This window comes from Octopus sinensis, linkage group LG12 (genome assembly GCF_006345805.1).
Source record: "Octopus sinensis linkage group LG12, ASM634580v1, whole genome shotgun sequence".
In the NCBI taxonomy this organism is placed as follows: domain Eukaryota; kingdom Metazoa; phylum Mollusca; class Cephalopoda; order Octopoda; family Octopodidae; genus Octopus; species Octopus sinensis.
In genome coordinates this window covers 34341612-34368486 of record NC_043008.1, presented here as the reverse complement: position 1 = coordinate 34368486, position 26875 = coordinate 34341612, and the positions used below count along the sequence as shown (strand labels likewise).

General features: G+C 36.0%; 1 protein-coding gene across 2 annotated transcripts in view; it reads left to right on the top strand.

Annotated features, from left to right (window-relative positions):
- LOC115217984 (sorting nexin-27) overlaps positions 1-26875 on the top strand; it is a 194524-nt gene that overhangs the window by 138964 nt on the left and 28685 nt on the right. For both annotated transcript variants that reach the window (XM_036507850.1, XM_029787721.2), the window contains exons 4-10: positions 4681-4873; positions 13659-13729; positions 16746-16850; positions 19434-19512; positions 22230-22390; positions 24184-24273; positions 24962-25111. In XM_036507850.1, the coding sequence (XP_036363743.1) occupies positions 4681-4873; positions 13659-13729; positions 16746-16850; positions 19434-19512; positions 22230-22390; positions 24184-24273; positions 24962-25111 (849 nt within the window). The remainder of the gene's footprint in view (positions 1-4680; positions 4874-13658; positions 13730-16745; positions 16851-19433; positions 19513-22229; positions 22391-24183; positions 24274-24961; positions 25112-26875) is intronic.

Genomic DNA, 26875 nt, shown 5'->3' with positions numbered 1-26875 from the left:
ACTCAAGGTTGCCTCAATAAACTTGACATTGACACAGGAGTGGCTTTGTGATAAGTAGCTTGCTTACCAATCACATGGTTCCGGGTTCAGTCCCACTGCGTGGCACCTCGGGCAAGTGTCTTCTACTATTAGCCTTGGGCTGACCAAAGCCTTGTGAGTGGATTTAGTAGACAGAAACTGAAAGAAGCCCGTCGTATATATATATATATGTTTGTGTGTGTGTGTTTGTCCCCTCAGCATCGCTAGACAACCGATGCTGGTGTGTTTACATTCCCATAACTTAGCAGTTCGGCAAAAGTGACTGATAGAATAAGTACTGGGCTTACAAAACATAAGTCGTCAGGTTGATTTGCTCACCTAAAGGTGGTGCTCCAGCATCACCACAGTCAAATGACTGAAACAAGTGAAAGAATAAAAGAACATCTCAGCGAAAAGTAGTTTCAAACATGACATTCCTCAACAAAAGATAGATTAGTATATAAAATTGCTTTCCACTGTTAAGAGTAATGAAATTTTCAGTGGCTATATCTGATTTCCAAAGTAAAGAAAGTTAAACATAGCAGTTTATGACCCCCCTCCTTTGTCAGTCCTCACAAATTCACTTCAGGAGGTAACCTGATCCTGACACCCTATGAGAAATACTGTGCTAAGCTAGGGGCTGTTTTTATTATCTGTATTATTTTAATATACACTAGATCTATTTAGAAACTGACTGAGTCAGCAAGCAACTCTGATTGAGAGGTTGAATTAATTCAGAAGTTTTAAAGCAAAAGAAAAGTCATGTAAATGTGAATATAGTGTGTGAATACACCAACATGCAAACTACTCAAATGACTGGATGAATGCACAGACATCAATATTCACATTCAAGTACCGTGTGGATATTAAACTTTTAAAGTATTCACTATGAATGTTTAGTATTTACTTTACATAATTAACAGATAGGAGGGATATTTGCTTTACTGTGAGAAATGAAATTTAATAAATACATTGAAAAATCTTCTATTAACCCTTTTTTGTTGTTGTTGTTGTTGTTAAGCAACAAGACGGTTAAGGGTGATTAGGTGATGGTCTAGGGCGTAGGAGTGGGAGACCCTAGATCTTGGGGAAAAAAAACCCAAAATTTTGGTTGTCTTGTAGTCGAGGACTCTTTGTTGACGCCCGACACCACTGGGAGGTGGCCCTCGAAGTCGCTGGAAATGGAGATCTCCAGGTCCAAATTCTTGAACAGCTATTAACCCTTTTCAACTAAACCGACCCAAGATCCCTCTGGTTCTCTGGTACAAACTTCCTATTCTAAAATTATCGAAATTCAAATTTTCCATTAAAATTTCACATTAATTTATGTTCCAAACATCTGTTTTATAATAACAGAGTTACTTAACTATATTATTATTTTTTGAAGTCAGTTGAAACAAAATAGTCTTCATATTGTTCTCTCAAATATAATACTTATTTATTCACATTGTTTTGAATTAACTATACATTATCTAGTAACTTGAGGTTTTTTAATGATGCATTTGCTTATTTTCATAATAACACTGCAGGATAGTTTCAAAGGGTTAAAGCTTAGAAAGGTTTTCTGAAATAAGAGTCAGTAAATAGCCATGGATTATTAGAAGTTTGCAGAAAAATTTGTTAAATTGTCTTATATAGTTTGATGAGTGAATTTGATGATGTATCCTACTAAGGATTATATTCTTGATTTTAATCTTGGCTGAGGATATGCTATCTTTTAAATTGTTTGAGTCATTGGACTGTGGCCCTGCTGGGGCACCACTTTGTAGTGTTTTAGCTGAACAAATCAACCCCAGTACTTCCTTTTATTTTAACTCTGGTACTTATTCTGTCAGCCTTTTTTTTGTTTTTTTACCAAACTGCTAAGTTACAGGAATATAAACAAACCAATACATGTCAAGTGATATGAGACAACCACAAATGCACATATGCATGGACACACACAATGGACTTCTTTCAGTTTCCTTCTACCAAATTCACTCACAAAGGTTTAGTTGGCATGGGACTGGACTATAGTAGAAGACATTTACCCAAGGTGCCAACAGTGGGACTGAACCTGCAACCATGTGGATAGGAGGCAAGCTTTTGATCACATAGCTATGCTCTATAAAAGATTACCTTAATATGACATGAGCTAATGAAGGAGTCTCTATGCAGTTTACTTTTGCCCACAACAAACAGCAGCCAAAGTTTCCTCATATCACACTAGCTAACAAAGGGAGCCTCTGCGTAATCACTTGACCTTGTAGAAATAGCAGCTGAATCTCTCTTAAATCACACAGATCACTGAAAGAGCCTTTGTGTGGTTGCCTGATCAGCTTGAAATGATAGCTAAATGTCCATCAAGTTACATGAACCAGTAAGAGAACCTCTTCATGGTCATGTGACCTATTGGAAATTACAGCCAGAGCTCTTTCAAATTACATGAACTAATGGAAGAGCCTTTATGTTGGTTGCTCAACTTGTTAGAAATAGTAGCTAAATCTCAGTCAAATCACTCAAACTTACAAAAATGTTTGTAGTTGCTTGACACCCTTGAAATAACAGTAGAATCAAATTTGAAGCAACATGGTTTTGAAGCAAACTTCTTAACCACATGTCTGTATCTGCACTCTCTGTTAGAAACCATATATATTGCAGGGAATATTTTGGTTTGGTGTTAATTTTACAGCAAACTGTAGATGCCGCTTGGTCTTGATCTTAAGATGGTGTAACTTATAACGTTAATACACTTGACAAAATCTTAACCATCACAACACCCCACATTATAGATTTATGTTTACATATTTAAGTAAAACATTGTTCTATATTGTGATGGAAATGACAATATGTTAGAGTATTTTAGCTCTCACCTTTTGATGTTCTAAATTCAGATCTCATCATGGTCAGTTTTGCTTTTTACCTTTCTGGGGTTGAGGAATAAAAGAAACTAGCTAATTTCTGGAATCAGTTTAACCACCTGATGCTGTTGTCTCTCCGGCTTCTTCAAATCAAAAGACTATGGTTTAAAACCCCAAATGTATTTTTGTAGTGTTGCTTGTGCATTAAGAGCAGATGAAAGTATAAAAATAATGGCCATTGTATTCTTGTAAGGAGCAGCAACCTCATGTGTTATTAGCCTTGAAAGGCATAATGATGGATCACTACTACACATATTATGTTTAACCATTTTACCGTGGAAATCAAATTGATATACCAACCTCTCTCTTGTTTAGGATTGTCATGTTTGAAACTAATTTTGGTGAGATGTGTTAAGTTTTTTGAAGCAGTGTGACTAGCAGAATATATCAATTCTATTTTTTAGTAGGTATTTGACATCATTATGGGAATGATCTTGAGAATTAATTTCACAGTGAAATGTTTAATGGGTATGTGATGGGTACTTCAACATGCCCAATGCATTTTGATGGGAAGAAAATGTGCTATATGGTATGATGTTGAATTCTCAAAGCACCTTATTCTGTAAATGTAACTTCGGAAAAAGAATCAATAGCACTATTCCTTATTTCTGACCATTAAATCTGTGGTGGAGTTAAAAAAAAAGTAACTAAAAAACAAAATAGGTGTTGATTTGATTAAAAAAAATTTTCAATCATTTTTAGAATATAATGGAAAATCATTCTGTATAAAATTATTATTGTTGAATTAAGTTTCAAGTATATTTCTTGTTGAAACATAATTTTCCAGTAATTTTCCTGTCATATATCCAATGGCGTCTCTAACAACATCTAATTGATATTTCTACATTTCTTTACTCTAAATTTTTTTTGCTCTTTCTCTCTATTTCAAAGATACCATTCAAATTGGTATGTAGACATTTTAAGCATCGATTTAAAACTGAAACAGAGCAACACACCTACTGACATTAGTTGGCTTATTATTCCTTTTTGTCTCAAATTAGTGCTTGTTTTGTTTACTACCATTTACACTGAATGTCTTGACAGTTAATTTAAAACTTGAGATGTAGAATGTGGTATTCGAAGACGACCCAGCATTTTATCATCATCACTGTTCTGCCATCCATTTTTCCATGCTTGCATGGGTGGTTGGGCAGGTGTTTCTTTAACACTTGTTGTAGCCATTTAGTCATTTTAAGATCAGCCTTTACCACTTTCCCCCATGTCTTCTCTGGTCTTCCTCCTCTGCAGATTCCTTCAACATGGATCATTTGTCACTTTTGCAATCAACTGTCCATTTCATGAGCATCATATGTCCGTACAGGGCTGTTTATACTGAGAATGAGGGATTAATTTACACATATGAAACATTGAAGGGCCAACTGAAGTGTCAGCCTACGTCGGCAGAATCATTTAACTGTGGTGTAAGGAACATCATAGTTTTTTCCACACATGGTTCTTCACTGTCTCCCCCCCTCTCTCTATCATATATATATATATTATTAACAACAGGTTCTCATTTCAAAAATGGTTTCAACAAGCAGTTATAAACTACATCCAGCTCATCATATGTATACACTTGCAATCATTCATGCATGCATGCACGCACACACACACTTACACTCACACACACACACACATATGCACAATATTGCATATATGCGTGTGTGTGTGTGTGTATATATATATATATATATATATATATATATATATATGTGAAATGAGATTTACATTTAACATATAATGTGTGCTCATATAATTTCAGGTATTTAACATTTATATGGCTGGGCGTCATTTGTGTTCACGGAGGTATCGAGAGTTTGATTGCTTACACAGTCAGTTGAAAAGAGAATTTACAGATTTCAATTTCCCCAAACTTCCTGGTAAAAAACTTTTCACATTGTCTGATCAACAACTTGATGCCCGGCGGAGAGGTTTGGAGCAGTATCTAGAAAAAGGTTAGTTTTTAAACTTAGTTTTGTTTCCGAATTTCTTCATTTTTAAAAAATAATTCTTTTTTCTTCAATGGGAAGCAGACTTAATCTGTCATTCAGTTTCATACCCTAACCTAGGCGTAGGAGTGGCTGTGTGGTAAGTAGCTTGTTTACCAACCACATGGTTCCGGGTTCAGTCCCACTGCGTGGCACCTTGGGCAAGTGTCTTCTTCTATAGCCTCGGGCCGACCAAAGCCTTGTGAGTGGATTTGGTAGACGGAAACTGAAAGAAGCCCATCGTATATATGTATATATATATATGTATGTGTATGTATGTGTGTTTGTCCCCCTAGCATTGCTTGACAACTGATGCTGGTGTGTTTATGTCCCCGTCACTTAGCGGTTCGGCAAAAAGATCCCGATAGAATAAGTACTGGGCTTACAAAGAATAAGTCCCGGGGTCGAGTTGCTCGATTAAAGGTGGTGCTCCAGCATGGCCGCAGTCAAATGACTGAAACAAGTAAAAGAGTAACCACCTGGCTCTTAGTTGCTTTTAGCTTGGTTGCAAGCATACTGACCAGGACCCTTGCTCTGAGAATTGATAACTCAGTATCTCAATCATCTGCTTGCTATTGTTTATTTGCATTGACAGATTGGGTAATCTTCTGACAGTGAACTGATCGTTAATCATATGAAATCATCTCCTATCCACTGATTAGGTTTATAGCTGGAGCAGCTAACAGAGTTTTGCAATGTGTGTGTGTGGTGGGTATGAGGTTTTAAATTCATTTCTATTGTCTGAAAAATGTCTTGTACTATAGTCTCATACTGACCAATGCTTTGTAGATGAAATTTGGCAGACATAATTTTGTATGTGTGTGTGCTTATTTTCATGTTTTCAGAATCTCATTGTTTGAGCAAAAGTGGCAATGCTTGTTTACAATGCACCTTATAGTTTCATCAGTTTTGACATATATTGAACAGTGGAATAAATCATATGTTACTTGAAAAACAAAGATTGGCTTTAGGAAAGGCACACAGCTATAGAAAACTAACTAAGTCACATCCAATCCATGACGGCATGGAAAAAGAGAATGTAAAAACGATGATGACAAGATAAAGCTATAATGGATAAGTGAAAGGGTTGAATGGAATGAAAGAAATAAAGTTGTTGGGAACTATATGTAGAGGATTTGAGAAGAAAAAATGTTATATTTAAAGAATATCTTGGCATGAGAGAAGCAGAGAGTTGGTGTTCTGCAAAGTTTTCAAATCATGAGAGGAGTGGATGGTGTGAGCTGTTTGGAATCATTAGTCAATGTATGAGAACAAATCAGAGGAGAGATAAATTTGGGCGAAGTGATAAGATTATGCCAGAACAAAGAAAGGAGAGACATTATGTCACTGCAAGAAGTTACTGAAAAAAAACAACAAAGAGTCCATGTACTTTAAATTTAAATACTTTTGTATTAAAATACCAGAGATAGTTATCTGAAGATCAAGACTTGCTGACCTGAAATGTTAGCCTATCTCTGAATATAGAACTATGTAGATCCCATTACTTTTGACACTGTTGCATTTAAATAATTCTTTCTCACAATCATCCTTATGATGATAGAGAGGGTAATGTGTTGTAGCAAGTTGGCAAAACTCAGCCTAGTCAGCTTTCTATACTCCAAGCCTCCAATATTTAATATACTTGTTACAAGAGTATTGAATTTGAAAAATTGGTAGAGTGATATACAACATGCCACATGGTGTATAGTTACATCTTTTTACATCATTAGTTCAAACTCTGGTGGGGCTAAAGTTCAGAATTAAAATACTTTTTTATTTCTAGGATTAAATTCGGGGGAATTGATGTTGCCTTCCTCCTTCCTGAGTTAATAGCATGAGAATAATAATAATAATAATAATAATAATGATTTCAAATTTTGCCACTACATTGATCCCATTGTTTCATTAGTACTTAATTTATTGATCTACAAAGGATTAAAGGCAAAGTTGACTCTGGCGGAATTTGAACTCAAAATGTAAAGATGGATTAAATGCTGCTAAGCATTTTGCCCGACATGCTAATGATTCTGCCTGCTCACCACCTTAATGATTATGATGAAGATGATGATGATGATGATAATGATAAAAAAGTGGGTGGGTGAGAATAGGGTGCCCAGTAAAGCTATTGCAGGAAAGTATTATTTCTTGTTGAAGAGCATAGCCCACTGCTCATGTAAGTTTCCACAATTTTTGGGAGAGAGCTAGTCAACTACATCAACCCAGTGCATAACTGGTACTTATTTTATTAATCTACAAAGGATGAAAGGCAAAGTTGACTCCGGTGGCATTTGAAACCAGAACATAAATAATAATAATGATAATAATGATAATAATTATAATATCCCTAGCAATATGAGTCTGGTGGTTTCTCACAATAGGACAAGTCCATCTGAAGGCCCTCCATGCCCAATACCTGCATGCACCAGTCAAATCAAAAGACAGGAGTGGTCCAGAGAATAAAAAGTTTATTGAGGCTTTATACACCGCCAGGTATCAACAGACATCTCAAACACTGAACAAACATAGAATTTGGAGAGCAAAGAATCCTAACATAAGACTGAACATAGATAGCAACAAGCTTGCAAATATACAAAGAAATGTTATGAAATGGAAATTGTTAACTGACATTAAAATCAACAAAATAAAAGAAAATGTAAAATCAGATCTAAGAAATGACCTAGCAATTGTAATTGCAAATTCAGAGACAAAGACTGTCAGAGTCATAGAAGAAAAATCTTTGCAGGATGAAGTAAAAAACATTACACACACCAGAAAACAACTCAAATACTCTCCCTATTGATCAAACTATTGCAGAGGAACTATGAAAAAGACTACCAACAATTTAGAGAAAATAAATGATGTTGATAACAGAACAAGTAACCTGAAAGAACTCAAAGAATAAATAATCACCGAATAGATCAAAGTTCAAAATATTGACATGAAGGTATGCAGTGACCTTCCTAAAATTCACAACAGTAAAGAAAATGATGAAATAGTCAGGTGAACATGGCCCCCAAATCCATTATAAATGAAAATGAACTAAACATCACATCCTTGAATGAGGTATTCTCTGCTGCTGCTGCAGTCTGCACCAAAATGTGTGGTGTAAAACTGAAATTGGGAATAGCAAATTCTCACAAAAAAAAAAAAATAACAACATGGCAAGAAAAAAAATTGAAGAAGCAAATTGATGCTCTCTGGTCTGATATACAAAGATTGAAAAAGTTATTCAACAAATGTAATATAAAACCATCTAAGGAGAGAAAGATACTGAAAAAGTATGAATTAAAGTCAAACCTCCAATTTGCTGGAGTAGTGGAGAAGATAAAACAAAAAGTGCAGGCCAAAGCCACACACATATGCAGTGCTTTGTAAAATGATCCAAGTTATTCAAAGATAACAGCATATTTAAAAATAATCCAAAGAAATTCTATTGACATATTGAAAAGAGCACTATCAAAATAAAAGTTCCGTCAGAGGATGAAATACTGCTGTTCAGAAGGAAAATTTTGACAGATGAACATGAGCAGAGCTGTGATGCCCCATGGGTTAATAAAAAACAAAAAGACACTGGGATTATAGAAGAGATAAGTGTAGGTGATGCCAGACTCATATAGAAAAATGTACAGTAAATGGAAATCTCCTGATATGGATAGGATCCCAATCTATTGGCTCAATGTGTTTACAAACTTACACAAGAAACGAACTTGTTACAATGCATTTACGAAAGAACTGCAGACAAACCTCAGAATGGCTGCCAAATGGTATTGCTTTTTTGCTCCTCAAAAATGATGAAACAAAAAGCCCTAAGAGCTGCAGACCCATAACATGCCTTACAACAATGTACAAAATCTTCCTTGATGAACAAAAAGGATGTAAATGTGGGTGTTGTGATATTCTTTTACAAAAAGACAGATTGATATATAAAACTACATTTGGGTGGATATATATCTGATTTCTGCAGTTAAAGGGTTAATCTCCTGCTTGAGTTTTACAGAAAGCTCACACCTCACCAAGTTTACATTGTCTTGTATTTTCCTATAAAGAAAAATAAATTTTTGGAATGTACATGTATTCAGTTATTAGAATGTATGAAGACCATCCATAGAAACTCAAAGACATTAAGGTGATGACTAGAAATTAAATCAAAGACATTCCAGCTTTGACAATCATATCATTTTTTTTGTATAACTGGGGCTGCATTACCCAATGCATGCATCCTTTTTTAAGATAAAGGTATATAAATTTGAAGAAGATTTGGTCTCTATTTCTAGCAAGTTGAATGATCATGTAGAGCAGGACTGGCCAACCTGAGGCTTTTATCTTGCAGTCTGCTTGATACTTTCTTCAAGTATTGTGTTTAATTTCAAAATAAAATTCTTTGTGTAAAACATTTGTTTTGAAATAAATTTAAAATTTACAAGTGGCAATAAAGCAATAGCCTACAATTTTGTAATTTTAATCAAAGGAAAAGTATGAAAAATTCTTGATTCTCTAATTTGATTATTTGACTATTAGGGCATAACATATACAAGCAGCCCTCAAAAAATTTACTGTTATTAAAGTGGCTTACAATGTAAGTTGGCCAGGCCTGATGTAGAGACTCCCTCATTTGCTCATTTACTAAAACACAAAACAGAATTGGACAGGGTGTCACAAGCTAGTGAATATGGTTACTAGTAGGGGAGGTAACTAATCTACTGTTTGCTTTCACTTTAATCCCATTTCTTCAACAGGTTTTATAAATTGTACATTTTTTAAATTAAAAATAAAAAGCAATGTACTACAAAACTGTATCATAGATATCTGTCTGTTGTTAACGAGCTAACATTGCTACTGATTTTTTTTTTCTCAAGTAGAAGTTCTTTGAGATAAAAAGATATTTCTGAAACTTGGAGAACCTTTTACACAAGTATTCATTTTGCATTGAGTTGCAAAATTGGAAGGGTAGTGGGAGGAGAATAATAATAATAATATAATAATAATAATAATAATAATAATAATAATAAAGGATTAGGGGTGATGATGGTGGTGGTGGCTAATCAAGATTGTGTCTTTATCAGATTTTCACTTTGCCACAAGCATTCTGATCAGAAACCCTCTGGTTCATTTTCCACTTCCACTTTTTTTCTGCTGTCATTGATGTCAGGCTGGGTATCAACCATATAAACTTCATCAGCCTCAGAGGTCGTTGGTCACTGATGATAATGTGATATATTACCTTACAGTGGTGAATTCGCAGAAGATTACATCAATAGTCACAGATACCATGCAGAGTTCTTTGTGTTCTGAGTTCAAATTCTTGTTGGTATCAACTCGGTATATTATCCTTCTACTCAGTTGCCAAATAAATTAACCAGTCCGGGGCAGCGGATTGGTAGCAGTGTTAGTATGTCGGGAAAAAAAGTAGTTTGTAATATTTGTTCTGGCTCTTTAAGGCAGCGAGCTGGCAGAATCATTAGCATGCCAGGCAAAATACTTAGCAGCATTTTGTCCATCTATACATTCTGAGCTCAGATTTTGTCAAGGTTGACTTCGCCTTCTATCCTTTCGGGGATCAATAAAATAAGTACCAGTTGTGCACTGGGGTCGATGTAATTGATTTACTCCCTTCCCCCAAACTGCTGGCCTTGTGCTGAAATTCAAAACTAATATTTGTTCTGGTTCTGTACTTTGGAAGTTTACCTGCAACAACACTGGTACAGAGCCGTATTGGATCTTCTTCACTTGAACGGCATTGGTAGGCTTGGAGTAGGGAGCCCCACTGTGTGGGCAACTGATGGTCTTCTGTTTAGAAAAAAACAGTTTTACCTAAGCCTGAACTTGGAAAACTTGGAAACAGGTGATGGTTTGTGAAAGGAAGGACATTCAGCTATAGAAAATCTATGTCAACAAATTTCATCTGACCCTTGTGAACATGGATAATTGACCATTAAAGTGATGATGATGTATGGCTGCTAAGCATCTCAGATATGATGAAACAAAAAGCCCTAAGAGCTGCAGACCCATAACATGCCTTACAACAATGTACAAAATCTTCCTTGATGAACAAAAAGGATGTAAATGTGGGTGTTGTGATATTCTTTTACAAAAAGACAGATTGATATATAAAACTACATTTGGGTGGATATATATCTGATTTCTACAGTTAAAGGGTGAATCTCCTGCTTGAGTTTTACAGAAAGCTCACACCTCACCAAGTTTACTTTGTGTATGTATGTATGTATGCATGCATGCATGTGTGTATGGGTGTATGTATCTGTGTATGTGAGAAAAAGAGCTTATTATATAACACTATTGTCCTGAATTAATGCAGGAGCATTTACGTGGTCATTCAATTTGAACTGTTAGAAATAGCAACCAAATGTCATTCAATTCATACTCTACTGTCTTGACCATTTGCATATAGGAACCATTGATAAGTGATGCAATTTTAAAGTATTATTTAATAATTTTCAATGACATTTTCTTTTTCATTTGTGGTCAGGGTAAACACTCAGTTATCAATCAGTGTATCTGAAGGGTTGAAAGAATATCACATTGGATAATGTAGTCTTAGATTTTACTGTGTCTGAATAAACGACAAGATTGTCATGAGTGAAGCACCTGTTTTCAAAGTATTTGATTACAAAACATTAGAAACAATTGATTTCTGTTGTATTTCACAACAGCACATTACTATTTTTGTTGCATTAGAAATGAGGTCATCTGGCATCTACTATCTGTGGTGTGGTTGATATTCCTTTACACATTGCTAGCACCTCCCTTAGCACCTGGCTACTACTAATATTATATACTGTAATATTACAGATGCAACCAAGGACACTTGTATATGTAGCAGCTACATTATTTCAGGTGTGAGATTTATTTGAGCTTTACGAGGTGCTTTACTCTTGAGTGGCTCTGAAAAAAAAAAAAAAACCCACAAAGGGACAGGTGTAGCTGTGTGGTAAGAAGCTTGCTTCCCAACCACATGGTTCTGGGTTCAGTCCCACTGTGTGGCACCTTGGGCAGGTGTCTTCTACTATAGCCTCAGGCCGACCAAAACCTTGTAAGTAGATTTAGTAGACGGAAACTGAAAGAAGCCTGTCATATACATATATGTATATATTTGTGTTTGGGTCTGTGTCCCCACCACCACCACCACCATTACTTGACAACTGATGTTGGTGTGTTTACATTCCTGTACCATAGCAGTTCAGCAAAACTGACCGATAGAATAAGTGCTAGGCTTACAAAGAATAAGTCCTGGGGTCAGTTTATTTTGACTTAAACCCCTTAAGTCAGCACTCCAGCATGGCTGCAGTCAAATGACTGAAACAAGTAAAAGAATAAAAGAATAAAGCATTCAATATACTCTCAACATTGTGTATTCTGTGGCCATTTTTATTGCTTACCTGCATAATCACAGTTTTTCAAATAAAGTATCTGTAAAATATATGTTTAGGGAAAAATCAGATATTAAACCCATGGCGATGTTATGACAATAACAACGACAATCTTGATAGTAAAGGGGACAATTCTAGTTGTAGCTGTGAGTTCTTGATCTTTCTGAAGCAGTGCTACTTTTATAATTTGAAAATATGGTTCATTGATATTGTTGTTATTTACATCCAGGTCAGTCTTGACTGCATAGATCAATGATCACAAGAGTTCCAACCATGACCATCACATCCTCTCAATGAGCATTGTTTTTCTATGTATACAATGTTGATTGTACAGGCATGACTGTGAGGAGGTGGTGCAGGTATGGCTGTGTGGAGGCAGGGCAGGCACGACTCAGTGGAGGCATTGGCATGTCTGTGTGGATGTGCAGGTATGGCTGTGTGGCTGGGGACTTTGCGTCCTAACTAAATGATTTGGGGTTCACTCTCATTGCTTGGCACCTAATGCAAATGTCTTCTGCTGTAACTCCTGGCCAACAAAAGCCTTGCTTTGTCAGTGGATTTTATAGAAAGGAACAGAACGAAGCTTTGCGTAAATATGTGTGTGGTAATGGTTGTTGTGATGGTTCTACTTATATGCATTTCTTTATTGCCCACAGGGGGCTAAAGATAGAGGGGACAAACAAAGGGATTAAGTCGATTACATTGACCCCAGTGTGTAACTGGTACTTATTTAATTGACCCCGAAAGGATGAAAGGCAAAGTTGACCTCAGCAGAATTTGAACTCAGAATGTAACGGTAGATGAAATACTATTAAGCATTTTGCCCAGTGTGCTAATGATTCTGCCAGCTTATATAATGAGGGAACCAATCTTGACAGGATTTGAACCTGAAATTGTAAGCCTTCTCTCTGTAAGTTCCTCATCCACTCCTCCGGTCAGAACCATTGCGTATATGTGTGTGTGTGTGTTTGTCTCTCTGTCTGTCATGCGGTTGTTGTAAATGAGTGTCATTCACTTCCAGTATTCTGTGAAAATATGTCTGCCTTTAGGAAAATATTACCTCACTTGCAAACAGGTAAGAGTTGACGAAAGGAAGGGCATCTAGCCATTGAAAAATTTGGTTTGAAAATCTTTGTGACTCCTGGAAAAGTGTATGTTGAAATGATGATGATGGGCATGATGTTTGTTCAATGTCTGTTCTTCTCTTTTTAAAGCATTAGTATGTAATTTGTGAGAGATTCCATTGCTGTTTCTAGCGGATCTCAGTAACTATACGTTAGCTTCCTTGTTGGCACATATATGTTGTGTTGTCCATTTAAATCAGTAATTATCAAAGATCAATGATATTTCTTCTGTCTTTATAGTTTGTGCAGTACGAGTCATTGGAGAAAGTGAAACAGTTCAAGAATTCTTGGCAGCCAGCGATTCCCATATGGTAAGTACTGACAAACCATGAAATTGTTTGTTTTCTGCTTCTGTATGTAATTGGTTTCCAACACTTCTTTCACATCTTACAATATTTGTTTCTCCTTATTCTTCTATCGCTTCCTCTCTTTGTGTTCTTCTTTCTCTTCTTCTTTTTTGTTTTTGTCTTTTCTTTACTCTCTCTCTCTCTCTCTTTTTGTATTTATTTATTTTTTCCATATTTGAGTATCCTTCTGCTATTCTTTCTTATGGCCCAACCAGTGTTAGTAGTTCAATTTGTGCCAGCATGGGTAACTGACATTAAATGATTATATATATACATACATAGTTAATAAAAAAACACATATCAGAAAGAAGGACACTCAAAAAATAGAGCAGTAATTATTACAAAATTTTATATAGTGTTAGGAAAGGCATCCAGCCGTAGAAACATTGCCAGATCAGACTGGGCCTGGTGCAGCCTTCTGGCTTCCCAGACCCCAGTTGCACCGTCCAACCCATGCCAGCATGGAAAGCGGATGCTAAACGATGATAATGATGATGTTTACCCAAAGTTTGTGCCCACAAAGCCAAAGCCTTGTGGAAATTACCTCACTTGCAAACAGGTAAGAGTTGGAGAAAGGAAAGGGATATATATCGTTTCTGTGTGTGTTCATCTCTTTCTCTCCCTCTCTTGCTGACTCTTAAATAGGAGATAGTAGCTTTTCCTATTCTTTTACAGCTCCTTTGAAGCTCTATTATTTTAACATTGAAGTTGTTGTTTAGCCCTCAGATGAGCAGACCTATACAGTCAAAGACGTTCCAGTCGTGACCATCCAATACTTTTGTATGACAAAGGCTACATTGTCTGGTCTGCCATTAAACAAAGGAATGTGATTTTTGGTTAATTCTAGCAACTTGAGTGGTTATGTGGAGGCTTATTTATTTAAACTGCTATAACAAAATATGACACATGCTAACAGTGTTTTTTTTTCTCCTCTCTACACCATAAATCATTTATCAGTTTCATTGATGAGCATTTGGTTGTTTGATCTACTGAACTACCTACTTCAAAATGGCTGGCTGAGTATTCCACAGATATATGCACCCATAGCAATTTTCATGTTGAATTAGTGTTACACTTCATGTAATAAGGCTGGACTGTTTAATTATAATCTTTTCCAATGAACTGCCACAGATTATCCCTGATTGCAGTTTTCCAAATAACAGCCACAAGGCTTTGATTGGACTTAAGGCTATGGTGAAAAAACACTTGTTCAAGATAAACAGACTGTGGGGTTGAACCCAGAACATCCTGAATGTGAAGCAAACTTCTTAACCACTCAGCCAAGCCTGAATTTTCTGTTTGGTAGTTCTACTCATGTAATAAGTGAATCAGTTTTGACAAAACTTGAATCTGAAATTGTAAACCTCCTTACTGCAAGTTGCTCAACTATTGCTCCAATTAGGACCATCTTACACTAAAATTGTTTCATTTCTTGCTGACTAGTTGGATGTACAACAAAGGACCTCTTATATGGCCATTTGATTTTACCTGAAATAGCAGCAATCGCCTTCAGGTCTCACCTAAATCGAATTCAAGCTAAGACAATCTTTCATTCAACTAATGGTTACATTATTGGATAACAAAAATGTTTTATAATGTGTATATATATATACAGGAGTGGCTGTGTGGTTAGTAGCTTGCCAACCAACCACATGGTTCCGGGTTCAGTCCCACTGCGTGGCATCTTGGGCAAGTGTCTTCTGCTATAAGCCCGGGCCGACCAATGCCTTGTGAGTGGATTTAGTAGACGGAAACTGAAAGAAGCCTGTCGTATATATGTATATATATATATATATATATATATATATATATATATATACATATATATATGTGTATGTGTGTGTGTGTTTGTCCCCCTAGCATTGCTTGACAACCGATACTGGTGTGTTTACTTCCCTGTCACTTAGCGGTTCGGCAAAAAGAGACCGATAGAATAAGTACTGGGCTTACAAAGAATAAGTCCCGGGGTCGATTTGCTCGAATAAAGGCGGTGCTCCAGCATGGCTGCAGTCAAATGACTGAAACAAGTAAAAGAGTAAAAGAGTAAAAGTATATACACACACACACATATGTGTGAGTGTGTATGTGGCATTAGGAAGGGCAACCAGATGTAGAAACTTTGTAGTTGTCAAAGGTCATTAAGCATCTTGCATTTGCAAGATTTGGGGTTAATTATCCACTAGGTGCTACTCTGTAGTAGATGCAATTCATTTTCAGCCATCTTGGACTGGTGCAATATGAAATAAAGTACCCTAACCAAGGACATAGTATGCTACCTGGTCCAAAAATTGAGCCCACAACCTTATGATCATGACACTAATAACTGAACTACCAGCTCTTCTCTCTTTCTCTCTCTCTCTCATGCACACACACACACGGTAGATGTACACACATACATGTACATTAATTGCTGTGAAATTTAAATATTTGAATAATCTGTGCAAGTCAATCTAGTAATCTGCCCATCCAATTTGTTAAATAGTGCGTTAAATGAAGTTAAAAACTGTATATATATATATATATATATACACACACCAAACTAATGTGCTTCTCCATTTTTCTTATTTGTAATTATATATATATATATATATATATATACACACACACATATTTCATGCATTGCGTTTCAATATTTATGTTATCACATCTAGTAGTGGATCGAAGAGTATAGTCATTTTTAGTATGAGTTATATATATACTTTATTTGTCTGTTAAGGCTGCCATTGGTTTCATGTAAAGGAATATAAATTGGTGTACATCTCCATTTATGTATATGTTTGGCTTGCATAATTGTTGAGATATTCCTTCACATGAAACTAATGGCAGCCTTAAGACACAAATAAAGAATCTTTATCCACCAATGTGGTTTTGAGCACTCATTCTCATTATTCGATATTTATGTGTGTGTGTGTGTGGATATATGTGTGTATGTGTATATATTTGCTTGTCTTCATTTGTGTAACTATCTGCTTTATTGTAGGAAAATGGTGGTTGCAATGAAGTTGAGTTGAAAGTTTCCTTACCTGATCATTCACTTTGTGTTGTCACAATACGAAGGACAGATAACACAGAAAAGGTTTATCAGGTGAGTGGTTTCTAATTCCTCTCTTCTTTCTGACCAGTATAATAACCAAAATTTGCCATAGTAGAATAAATTATTTTGCCATGAACAAAGAAGAAAAGTCTAACATTTCATACAAAATCTTTCGTCGCAGAATCTGCCTGAAACCTTAGATGTCTTCTTTACAGCAAAATAATTCCACTTTGACATTTTTCCAATCTACTAAGTGCTGATGCAGATCATTTGTCCTTTCCTCGTGCTGCTTCACAGTTGTAACATTTCTTTTAGCTAGTCTCTTGAGTCCAGAAAAGATGATTCTACAGTTTTTTATTGAACAACCTGAACAGGATTTGTTTATGGTGATCAAATGTTTGTACTGTTCTTTAAGTCACTCTTATCCATCAAATTGACACTAACTGTACAAGTGCAGTGTACCATATATCAGATAACAGTGATTGCAAATTAATGTGAAATGGAGTGTTTTGCTTAAGAAGGCAATGCACCACTTGAGCTTGGAGTTGAAACTACAATCTCACAATCACGAGTGCAACATCCTAACCACTAGGCTATGTGCGCAATATCTTTGGTTATTGTAATTACAGCTAAAATCGATAATGGCATTGAGATGCAATCATTTGCATATTTTCAGTTTATAACATTTTAATTCCATAATACTGTAAACACCAAGACTGAAACAGACCTGACAAAAGATGATGGAAAAGGAAATGAGAGCAAGGAAAGTTATTGAGAGGATATATAAAGGATAAGGCAAGGTGAAGAAGACTGTCCTGGCACACACTAGTTTAACCCCTGCTCTAGCAGAGGAAATGTCCTTAAAATGCTTGTGTTGTTTGTGTTTATATATATATATATATATATAATTAATCAATATAGGGTGGCAAAAAATTTCGTAGAATTTTTTTGCCACCAGCGGCCTAGTGGGAAAAAATTTAATCAGGTTAGTTGACCATTAAACAATAGATGAAACGGTGCATCGTATAAGGAACTACAGGGTAAATGTTTTTTTAATTTTCTCCTGGTTTGCGGAATTGATGTTGTTTTGCGGTTGAAGCTTTGGCTGTTATTTCTAGTGGGTGAATGGCCTATTATGGCCGTTCCTTGATTTTGCTATATATATATATATATATAACGGGAAGCTTTATGAAAATAAACAAAAGACGAAAGCAGGTGGAATATAAACAAACAATTGTATTAGTACGGCGCTCAGGAATATAAATAAAACAAGTCTTTTATGTTTCGAGCCTACGCTCTTCAACAGAAAGATACACAGAAAAGAAACACGGAGAGAAACAAGGAGAGAAAAAAAATGCATGCAGAAGCTAGCGAATCAACATGGCGATATATGTATTATGTAGAGAAATAAATAGATATGTATGTATATAGATATATGTATGTAATGTGTGTGTATGTAGATATGTGTGTAACCAACCACATGGTTCCGGGTTCAGTCCCACTGCGTGGCATCTTGGGCAAATGTCTTCTGCTATAGTCTCGGGCCGACCAAAGCCTTGTGAGTGGATTTGGTAGACGGAAACTGAAAGAAGCCTGTCGTATATATGCATGTGTGTATATATGTTTGTGTGTCTGTGTTTGTCCCTCTAGCATTGCTTGACAACCGATGCTGGTGTGTTTACGTCCCCGTCACTTAGCGGTTCGGCAAAATAGACCGATAGAATAAGTACTGGGCTTACAAAGAATAAGTCCTGGGGTCGATTTGTCCGACTAAAGGCGGTACTCCAGCATGGCCGCAGTCAAATGACTGAAACAAGTAAAAGAGTATACATACACACACACACATATATATACATGCATGTGTATGTATGTATGTGGAGGCGCAATGGTCCAGTGGTTAGGGAAGCGGACTCGCGGTCGTAGGATTGTGGCTTCGATTTCCAGACCGAGTATTGTGAGTGTTTTTTGAGCAAAAACATCTAAAGCTCCACGAGGCTCCAGCAGGGGCTGGTGATGAACCCTGCTGCACTCTTTCACCACAACTTTCTCTCACTCTTTCTTTCTGTTTCTGTTGTACCTGTATTTTAAAGGGCCGGCCTTGTCACACTCTATGTCACGCTGAATCTCCCTGAGAACAACATTGAGGGTCCACGTGTCTGTGAAGTACTCAACCAGTTGCACGTTAATTTCAAGAGCAGGCTGTTCCGCTGATCCGATAAACTGGAACCCTCGTCGTTGGTGTACCTCTAAGGGCGTACTGATGTAAAACTGTATCGAAGTGCATTCCTGTATTTTAAAAGTGAACATAACTATCCGATAAATAGGTGTCAGTAAATTAAGTAATTTGTTTGATAGGAGTGACTAAAGCCCTTTCAGTGAGTGCCCTAGCTTGACCACAGTCTGATGTCTGAAAACTAGCTTCCCTGTAGTAGGCCGTATTTGTAATGTTGATGCTCCTCAAATGTCTATGTTATGTTGCTGCGTGCAAAGTTAAGGGAGATAATCGTGGTGTATATTATTTACTAATGAGAATATGACACTATTTAGAATAGAATCGCCGTTTTTCAGTTAATTTTATTTTAATTTTCTTCGGTTTCTCTGAACAATGACTAATGCATTTCATTTTCCTTACAGGCTGTATGCAACAAATTACAGATTGATAATACATCATCCAAGTTTTTTTATCTTTTTGAAACGGTGGACTATAATTTTGGTGAGATATCATATTTAAGTTCCTTTCTCAACCTGATTGTGTTTTTTTCTGTCTTTTGTTTTTCCTGTTTTAGAATTACCATAAATCCTCGAGTATAGTCCGCCCTTGAGTATAACACGCAGGGAATTTTTAGGGGGCTGTACCTCTGAAAAACCTAAACCTTGTGTATAATATGCATCCCTTCTCTAACTTGAGTCAAGGAGGTCTATATAACGTCCTTGGTTTGTAAAAATGTATACGGTAACGTCCTTTATTATTATTGTATATATAACATAATGCAAACGTGTAGCTTTTTGGGGCATTTTGTTTGCAGAAAATAAAGAAATAACAGTAATAACGCTTAATAAATGTTGCTTACTGCAAGTTACGGATGATTCTTTTATGACTTCATTGCTTTCAGGCTTAGCTTAAGGTATTTTCACAAAATGTGTCTGAATAAAAATTGCTGGACAGCAAATAGAGACTTGGACATTGCTTAGAAAAAATATCTTTCATTTTTAACCTCGTATATAGTACTCACTAGGGATTTTGACCTTTAAATTTTGGGAAAAAAATGCGGATTATACTCGAGGATTTACAGTATGTTCTTTGAACACAAGTTGCAAATGTGATTAAAATATGACTAAGTGCCATATCTTAAATTCTTCAAGTTAATTAATCTATTAAATTAGAGCTAAAAGTTTAAGGTGTGAAATAAGATAATCGCTGTAAAAAAGAGTAGAGATTTGATGTTTCTAGTGGAGATTTTCATTGGATTCTATTGTTTCATCATCATCGTCATCATTTACTGCTCATTTTCCATGTTGTCATGAGTTGGATACTTTGACAGAAAGCCACATCGAGTTCCATTGTCAGCTTTGGCAGGATTTCTACAGCTGGATGCCCTTCTTATGCCAACCACTTAACAGTGTACACTGGGTGCTTTTTCCATGCCTCCTACACTTGTGAGGTTGCCATGTAACTTGCAAGACTGAAAAAAATGACAGAAAAGGGAAAAAGCTATCATTACTAAGAGGGGAAGGGGGGGAGGTAGATTTATACCCTGTATTAAAAGGATAGAGGGATTCACACAGTTGTCTTGCTGTACAAGAGATGTGTTTGTGGTCCCATTAGTAATGGTTCTGATGAGTAATTATTATTTTTTAAACTTCTTATTCCTATTATTGCATTTTAAATTGTTTGAAACTGGATTTTTACCCTTTTGATACCAACCCAGCCAAAACCACCTTTTGCTTTGTAGTACAAATGTCTTGTTTTCATAAGTATTGAATTGAAATCTTCCTCCAAACCTTAATCACAATTTATGTTCCTAACACTAGCTTAATGATAACTAAGTTCTTTTACTAAATTCTTTGTTATATTTAAAATTAATTGAATGAAACACAGAGCATCTCAAAATAAATATGGTAACGAAAGAGTTAAAGCTTTTTTGTTTTATGCTACATGCTAGTAGATAAGGATCACTCCTTACCACAGTCTAATACTGAAATCTCTCTTCTTGATGACACGTATTTTGACATGATTTCATGTCCAAAGCCATTTTTTAGGGCACAGTTGAAGAATGGTAAATCAGCAATTGACAAAGGAAATCCTAGTTTGATATTAACAAGAATAAGAGAAGTCTCAACTCTGAGGCCTTTGTGCATGTAAAAGTGAACAGAGACTTATAGTAATTGCTGATTGCTAGATCTTTGGGAATAGCAAACAGTCAGCCAGCTGTGCCAGTCAAAGGAAGGTGGTGATGAGATTTTTATGGTCAAGCTCATTAACAATTAATAGTATTTCAGCTCTAGAATATCATATGATCATAAACAAATCCATTGTAATATTAGTTTCATAGTAGAATGTCAGTTGTAATATTAAATTTAAATTCTGCCAAAGTTGGCTTTGTCTTTCAACCTTTATGTGTCCAGTTACATTATTTTAACTGTTTAGCATTTAAACTGGTCATATCCAGCCAAAATAATTTATGTTCAAACTGACCAGATCCAACATTTCATGCCTACCCAGCAATGTCATTGCATAAATAAACAACTACATCATTGGAATTTCAAAGCCACAAGATAATTCGTGATTAATTCAAAACAATGTATATAAATAAGTATTACGTTTGACAGAATAATGTGAATGCTATAGAGCTAAGCTGGTAGAAATTACCAAGCACTGGATTATACTTGGCTTATTAAAAGTGTGGGTTGTCAATAGGTGTTCAATTGATCATAATCAAATACCTTAAGTGTGAAATCTTTTACTGGTGGCTAGCCAATGACAGAACCTCTATGTGGTCATTCAACCTTCTAGAATTAGCAACCAAATCTCCCTCAAATCCACCATCTCACCCTTTTATTTCAGGAATCACCAATAAGTAATTTACTGAAAGTGTACCAAGATACAGAAATTGTCAATAGGCTTCATTAAAATTTTTTTTTCCTTGATATTCAATTTGAAAATATAAATTTTCAAGATATTTTTGCAGCAAAAGTGATATGATCAGACATTAATTAAAGCACCTGAAGGGTTTAAGAGACGTAAGTCTGACCCCACAAAAATTGTGTTGTAAAAATGTCAAAATCTCTTTATATTCTGTACTCTCTACTTTGAAATGGAATTTTGTATATCTACATTCATGATATCCACAAAATATCTACTGTGGACTTAATAAACTCAGAAATGTGATATTTGAACTTACCTTCTTTCTATTTCTCAATTCACATTAGAACGAAAGTTGCAACCACAAGAATTTCCACACAATATTTATATCCAGAATTACAGTACAGCCACAGCAACCTGCATAGCACTGAGAAAATGGGTATTCTCCTTAGCACTTGAGATGCAGCTTAGTTATAGTGAATATGTGAGCAACTTGCTCTACTGGCAGGTAAAATTGTCTTTATTCATTCATTCTCTGTCTTTTCCTCTTTTGTTCTCATTAACGGAATTTATTCTACTCTTTACTCTCTTTTACTTGTTTCAGTCATTTGACTGTGGCCATGCTGGAGCACCGCCTTTGGTTGAGCAAATTGACCCCAGGACTTATTCTTTGGAAGCCTAGTACTTATTCTATCGGTCTCTTTTGCCGAACCGCTAAGTTATGTGGATGTAAACACACCAGCATCGGTTGTCAAGCGATGTTGGAGGGACAAAGACAGACACATAAACATACACACACACACACACACACACATATATATATATATATATATATATATATATATATATATATATACGACGAGCTTCTTTCAGTTTCCGTCTACCAAATCCACTCCCAAGGCTTTGGTCAGCCTGAGGCTATAGTAAAAGACACTTGTCCAAGGTGCCATGTAATGGGACTGAACCTGGAACCATGTGGTTCATAAACAAGCTACTTACCACACAGCCACTCCTACTGCCTTACATTTTTTAAAAAGTATCTTAGTTTCATTACAGAGTGCCTTCTGCTATTTAGTTATGATTCTGTTCATTCTGAGTTCAAATCCTATCAAGGCCAACTTTTCCTTACAGCCTTATAGGAGTGATAAAACACTCTTATACCTACAAAATATTGTGATTGATTCAAGTGAGGGCACAATCATTTCCTGCAAATTTTGTGGCCTTGTTCCCTGTTAAAGTTTTTTTTTCTGTGATGTTTTCAATTTTTTTTCTGTGTGTGTTTTTGTGTCCATCTACTGCAGTCATCATCATGATTTAACGTCTGTTTTCTGATGCTGGCATGGGTTTGACAGGAGCCATCCAGCTAGAGGACTGTGCCAAACTCCAATGTCTGCAATGCTTATTGTTTGTGTAACCATCTTATCTTCTTTTTGTGACTTTTTCATTGATTTTTGTTTCTATTTCTTTGTCCCTGTCTACCTCTTTTCACCTACCAAATGTTCTTATTTTATCATTACATAATCTGTAATCAGTGATGCTGAACCCTACTATACATTTAAGCTATCCTCATGTGTGTAATGCATCACTTGTAAACACAGTTGAGAGGCAATATGTACTCTTGTCGCAGTCATTAACTAGAAACATCTTGAGTATTTCAATGATTTTATATATTTATTGTAAGTAGCCTCCAAAAATGACAGAGGTAATTTCTTTATTTCTGCTTCCTTTCAGTTATTTGTTTCAAGCCTTGCTCCATTTTATTTTCTTTTCCATGCTGGTATGGATTGGACAGCTTGACCAGTGCTGGAGAGCTGTACCAGGTTCCAGCCTGATTGGGTTTGGTTTCTATGGCTGAATGCCCTTCCTAATGTCAGCCACTTTACAGAACATGCTGAGTACTTTTTACATTGCACCAGCATGGATACTTTGTATATGGATTGGCATGGGTGCGTTTTATGTGGACCAGTGTGGGTACTTTTTATGTGAACCGGCACAGGTACTTTTTGCCTGGACCAGTACGAGTGTTGCTTGAAGACCCTCTGTACTCACAGGCAAAACTCAGAGTAGCAAGCAGCTAACTTGACCAAACTAAAAATATTATTAATCTCTACTGTGTATAAAGTACTCTTTCATCCAACTGTCAATACTAAACAGATATATATATGTGTGTGTGTGTGTGTGTGTGTGTGTGTGTGTGTGATATTCTTTTGGTGAAATTGCCTTCTACATTTTCTCTTATAAATTCTCACTTACTTGAAGGATTGCTTATTTATCGATTCATATCTTTACTTTTAAATTCAGGCAATAGATGATGTCAGTAGGAGTTTGATAAAAGCTGGTGACCGGTTGTATGAGTTAAAAGCTTTGCAAGAAGCTGCCAAGGTTAACGAGGTGAGTTATTTCTCTTTAATGAATATGAATGTGTGTGTGAGAGAGAGAGAGAGTGTGTACATATTTACATATATAAGATACTGGAGAAGTCTCCTATTGCTGTGTTAATTTGTTATTGGGAATCATACAAATCTGTTTGTGAGTGTACTTTTTGTGTGTATGTGTGTGTTTATGTTTAGAAGTTTGAATGAGATACAGAGCACTCAGTACATGTAATACACAAATACATGTGTTGGCTCTGATTCGTTGCAACAAATCCTAAATATGTTCTGCAAACTCAATATGTACAATATTCACATTTACTTAGATGACTTCTCCATTAGCAATCTTCCTAGTCAAGTTATATTTTCATCGTAATGAAATGGACAGCTATTTCTAGCATGTCATATTACACATTTTACATCAGTCATGGGTTACCTGTGGCCCACAGTACTTTCTGAATGGCATGCCTAATGGAAAATTGCCTTGAATGTTTTTTTAGTTATGCAGCCTGACCATATGATAAGCCAGTCTATCATGTAGCCTGCTTCTCAGCAAAGGTTGTCTATGCTTGTTCTACATCTGTTTCCCTACCCTACTGGTAAGATGAAGCTCTGCTTCAGCCACAGAATCAGTTTGTGGCCTGTATTTTAATAAACATGCTTATTGTTAATCTACTATATTGTTAGGATTGTTATTTTACTTTCAGTATTTGAAGATGGCTCGAAGACTTGACTCTTACGGTGAAATTGTGTTCCCCCATTGTGCCTGTGATTCTCGTAAGGAAGGTCATGTGATGGCCAGCATTGGAATCCGTGCCTTTCGATTACAAGCATGCAAAGAAGATGGTTCCATTGAAGTAAATGATTTTCTTTTCTAATTGTTTGATTGTTTGTTTGTTTTTTTTTTCATTTACTTGCTTAATTGCTATATTTTTATTTAGAATTATTATTTACTAAGTTTAAGCAAAGTTTTGTCAAAGAACAGTAAAGGACTGGAGCATCAGATAGAAAACCTGTATTGTAGTCAACACCAATCAAAGACAGCTTAACTTTTCATTCTCTTATAGTCAAGAAATAAAGTTTTGTTTAAGGGCAGTACTTAAGCTCTTTGCTCCTTATGGAGTGCAGGCCATCAATGACATTTCTCCACTGTTCTTGATTCTGGGCTATCTTCTGGTGCTCAGATATGGGGTTAGATTTCCAACTTCCTTTCAGATTTTGCTGCACTGTGTAAGGCCTTCCTCTCCTAGTTCTTGTTGGTTTTGAATTGTCATTGTTGCTTCCATAACTTTCCATAACTTAGGTGTTGGCCCTAAGCAAACCCATTTTTACTTCTGGGAAGAAGAGTTGAGCCATATTAGTGTGGCCTCTAAATTTTGATGTGTTCAGCATGGAAGCTTGCACCCTGCTGAAGCATGAAAACTTGTTCACACGATGTGAATGTAAGATGGAAAATGTATGTGTAAAATATATGTGTATGTAGGTATACACACACAGACATTTGCTTAAATGGTTAAATAAATGTATGCTAAATTAACAGAGCACATTCATGTATAAGAATATGCATAGGTGCACACCCAGTCATTGGCACATACTTGTGCACATGTTCATGCAAACATCATTTAATATCCATATGCCATGCTGGTATGGGTTGGACAGTTCAACAGGATTTGATGAATCAGAGATCTACAATGGGATCCAGGGTCTGTTTGGTATGGTTTATGAGGGTGAATGCCCTTCCTAATGCGTACTTTTTTTTTTGTGTGTCACCAGCACTAGTGAGGTCAGCAAGATAAGACCCCCCATCCATGATAAAATGGATGGGATGCAGTATTGAAGAAGGTAGCTTTATGCCGGATGTTTATAGAGTTAAGTTTTATAGAGAAACAGGAATGTCTCTTGCTGTAGAGGAGACACATGGCTACTCCAACAGGAAAGAGAGCAAAGAAGGTACATAATGTGTTTAAACATATGTGCATGTGTTCCCATACACATGTACTCACACATCCATGCATGTATACACACGTATACAGGAAGGGCATTCGGCCTAATAACAACATATATGAGTTTATTCAAAATAGCAAGGTACTTTTAATTATTTATGTGCAGACACAACATTTTAGTTAAATGATTTCTAGTTTGCCAACACACCTGTCCATACATCAGAAACACTACAACAATCACTGGTTCCCTGTAACATTGGCAAATCACACAAAACTTCAGCTGTCTGTTCCACAAGTAAACTTTATAGTACCTTCCATGCTAGTGAAATTAGTGTGTTACCTAGGTGATTACTTATGTGGTTGCCTTCATAATGTCCTTAATACTTTGTTAACCACCTCTTGGTATCTGGTATTTCAGTAAACTACAAGACATCATACCCCCAAAAAACTCAAAAGCTTTTTCATACTGCTGATTGTTCAAATGATTGAAGAGAAGATTTTTGTTTAACCCATCAGCATCCAAACCAGCCACACCTGGCCCAAATATTCTGTTTTATGTTCAAACTGACTTGATCCAGCCTTTAAAACCTACCTTGCAATGTCATTCTAAAAATGAACAATTGCATCCTTGAAATCTCAAAGATACAAGATAATGCAGGATTAATTCAAAACAATTTG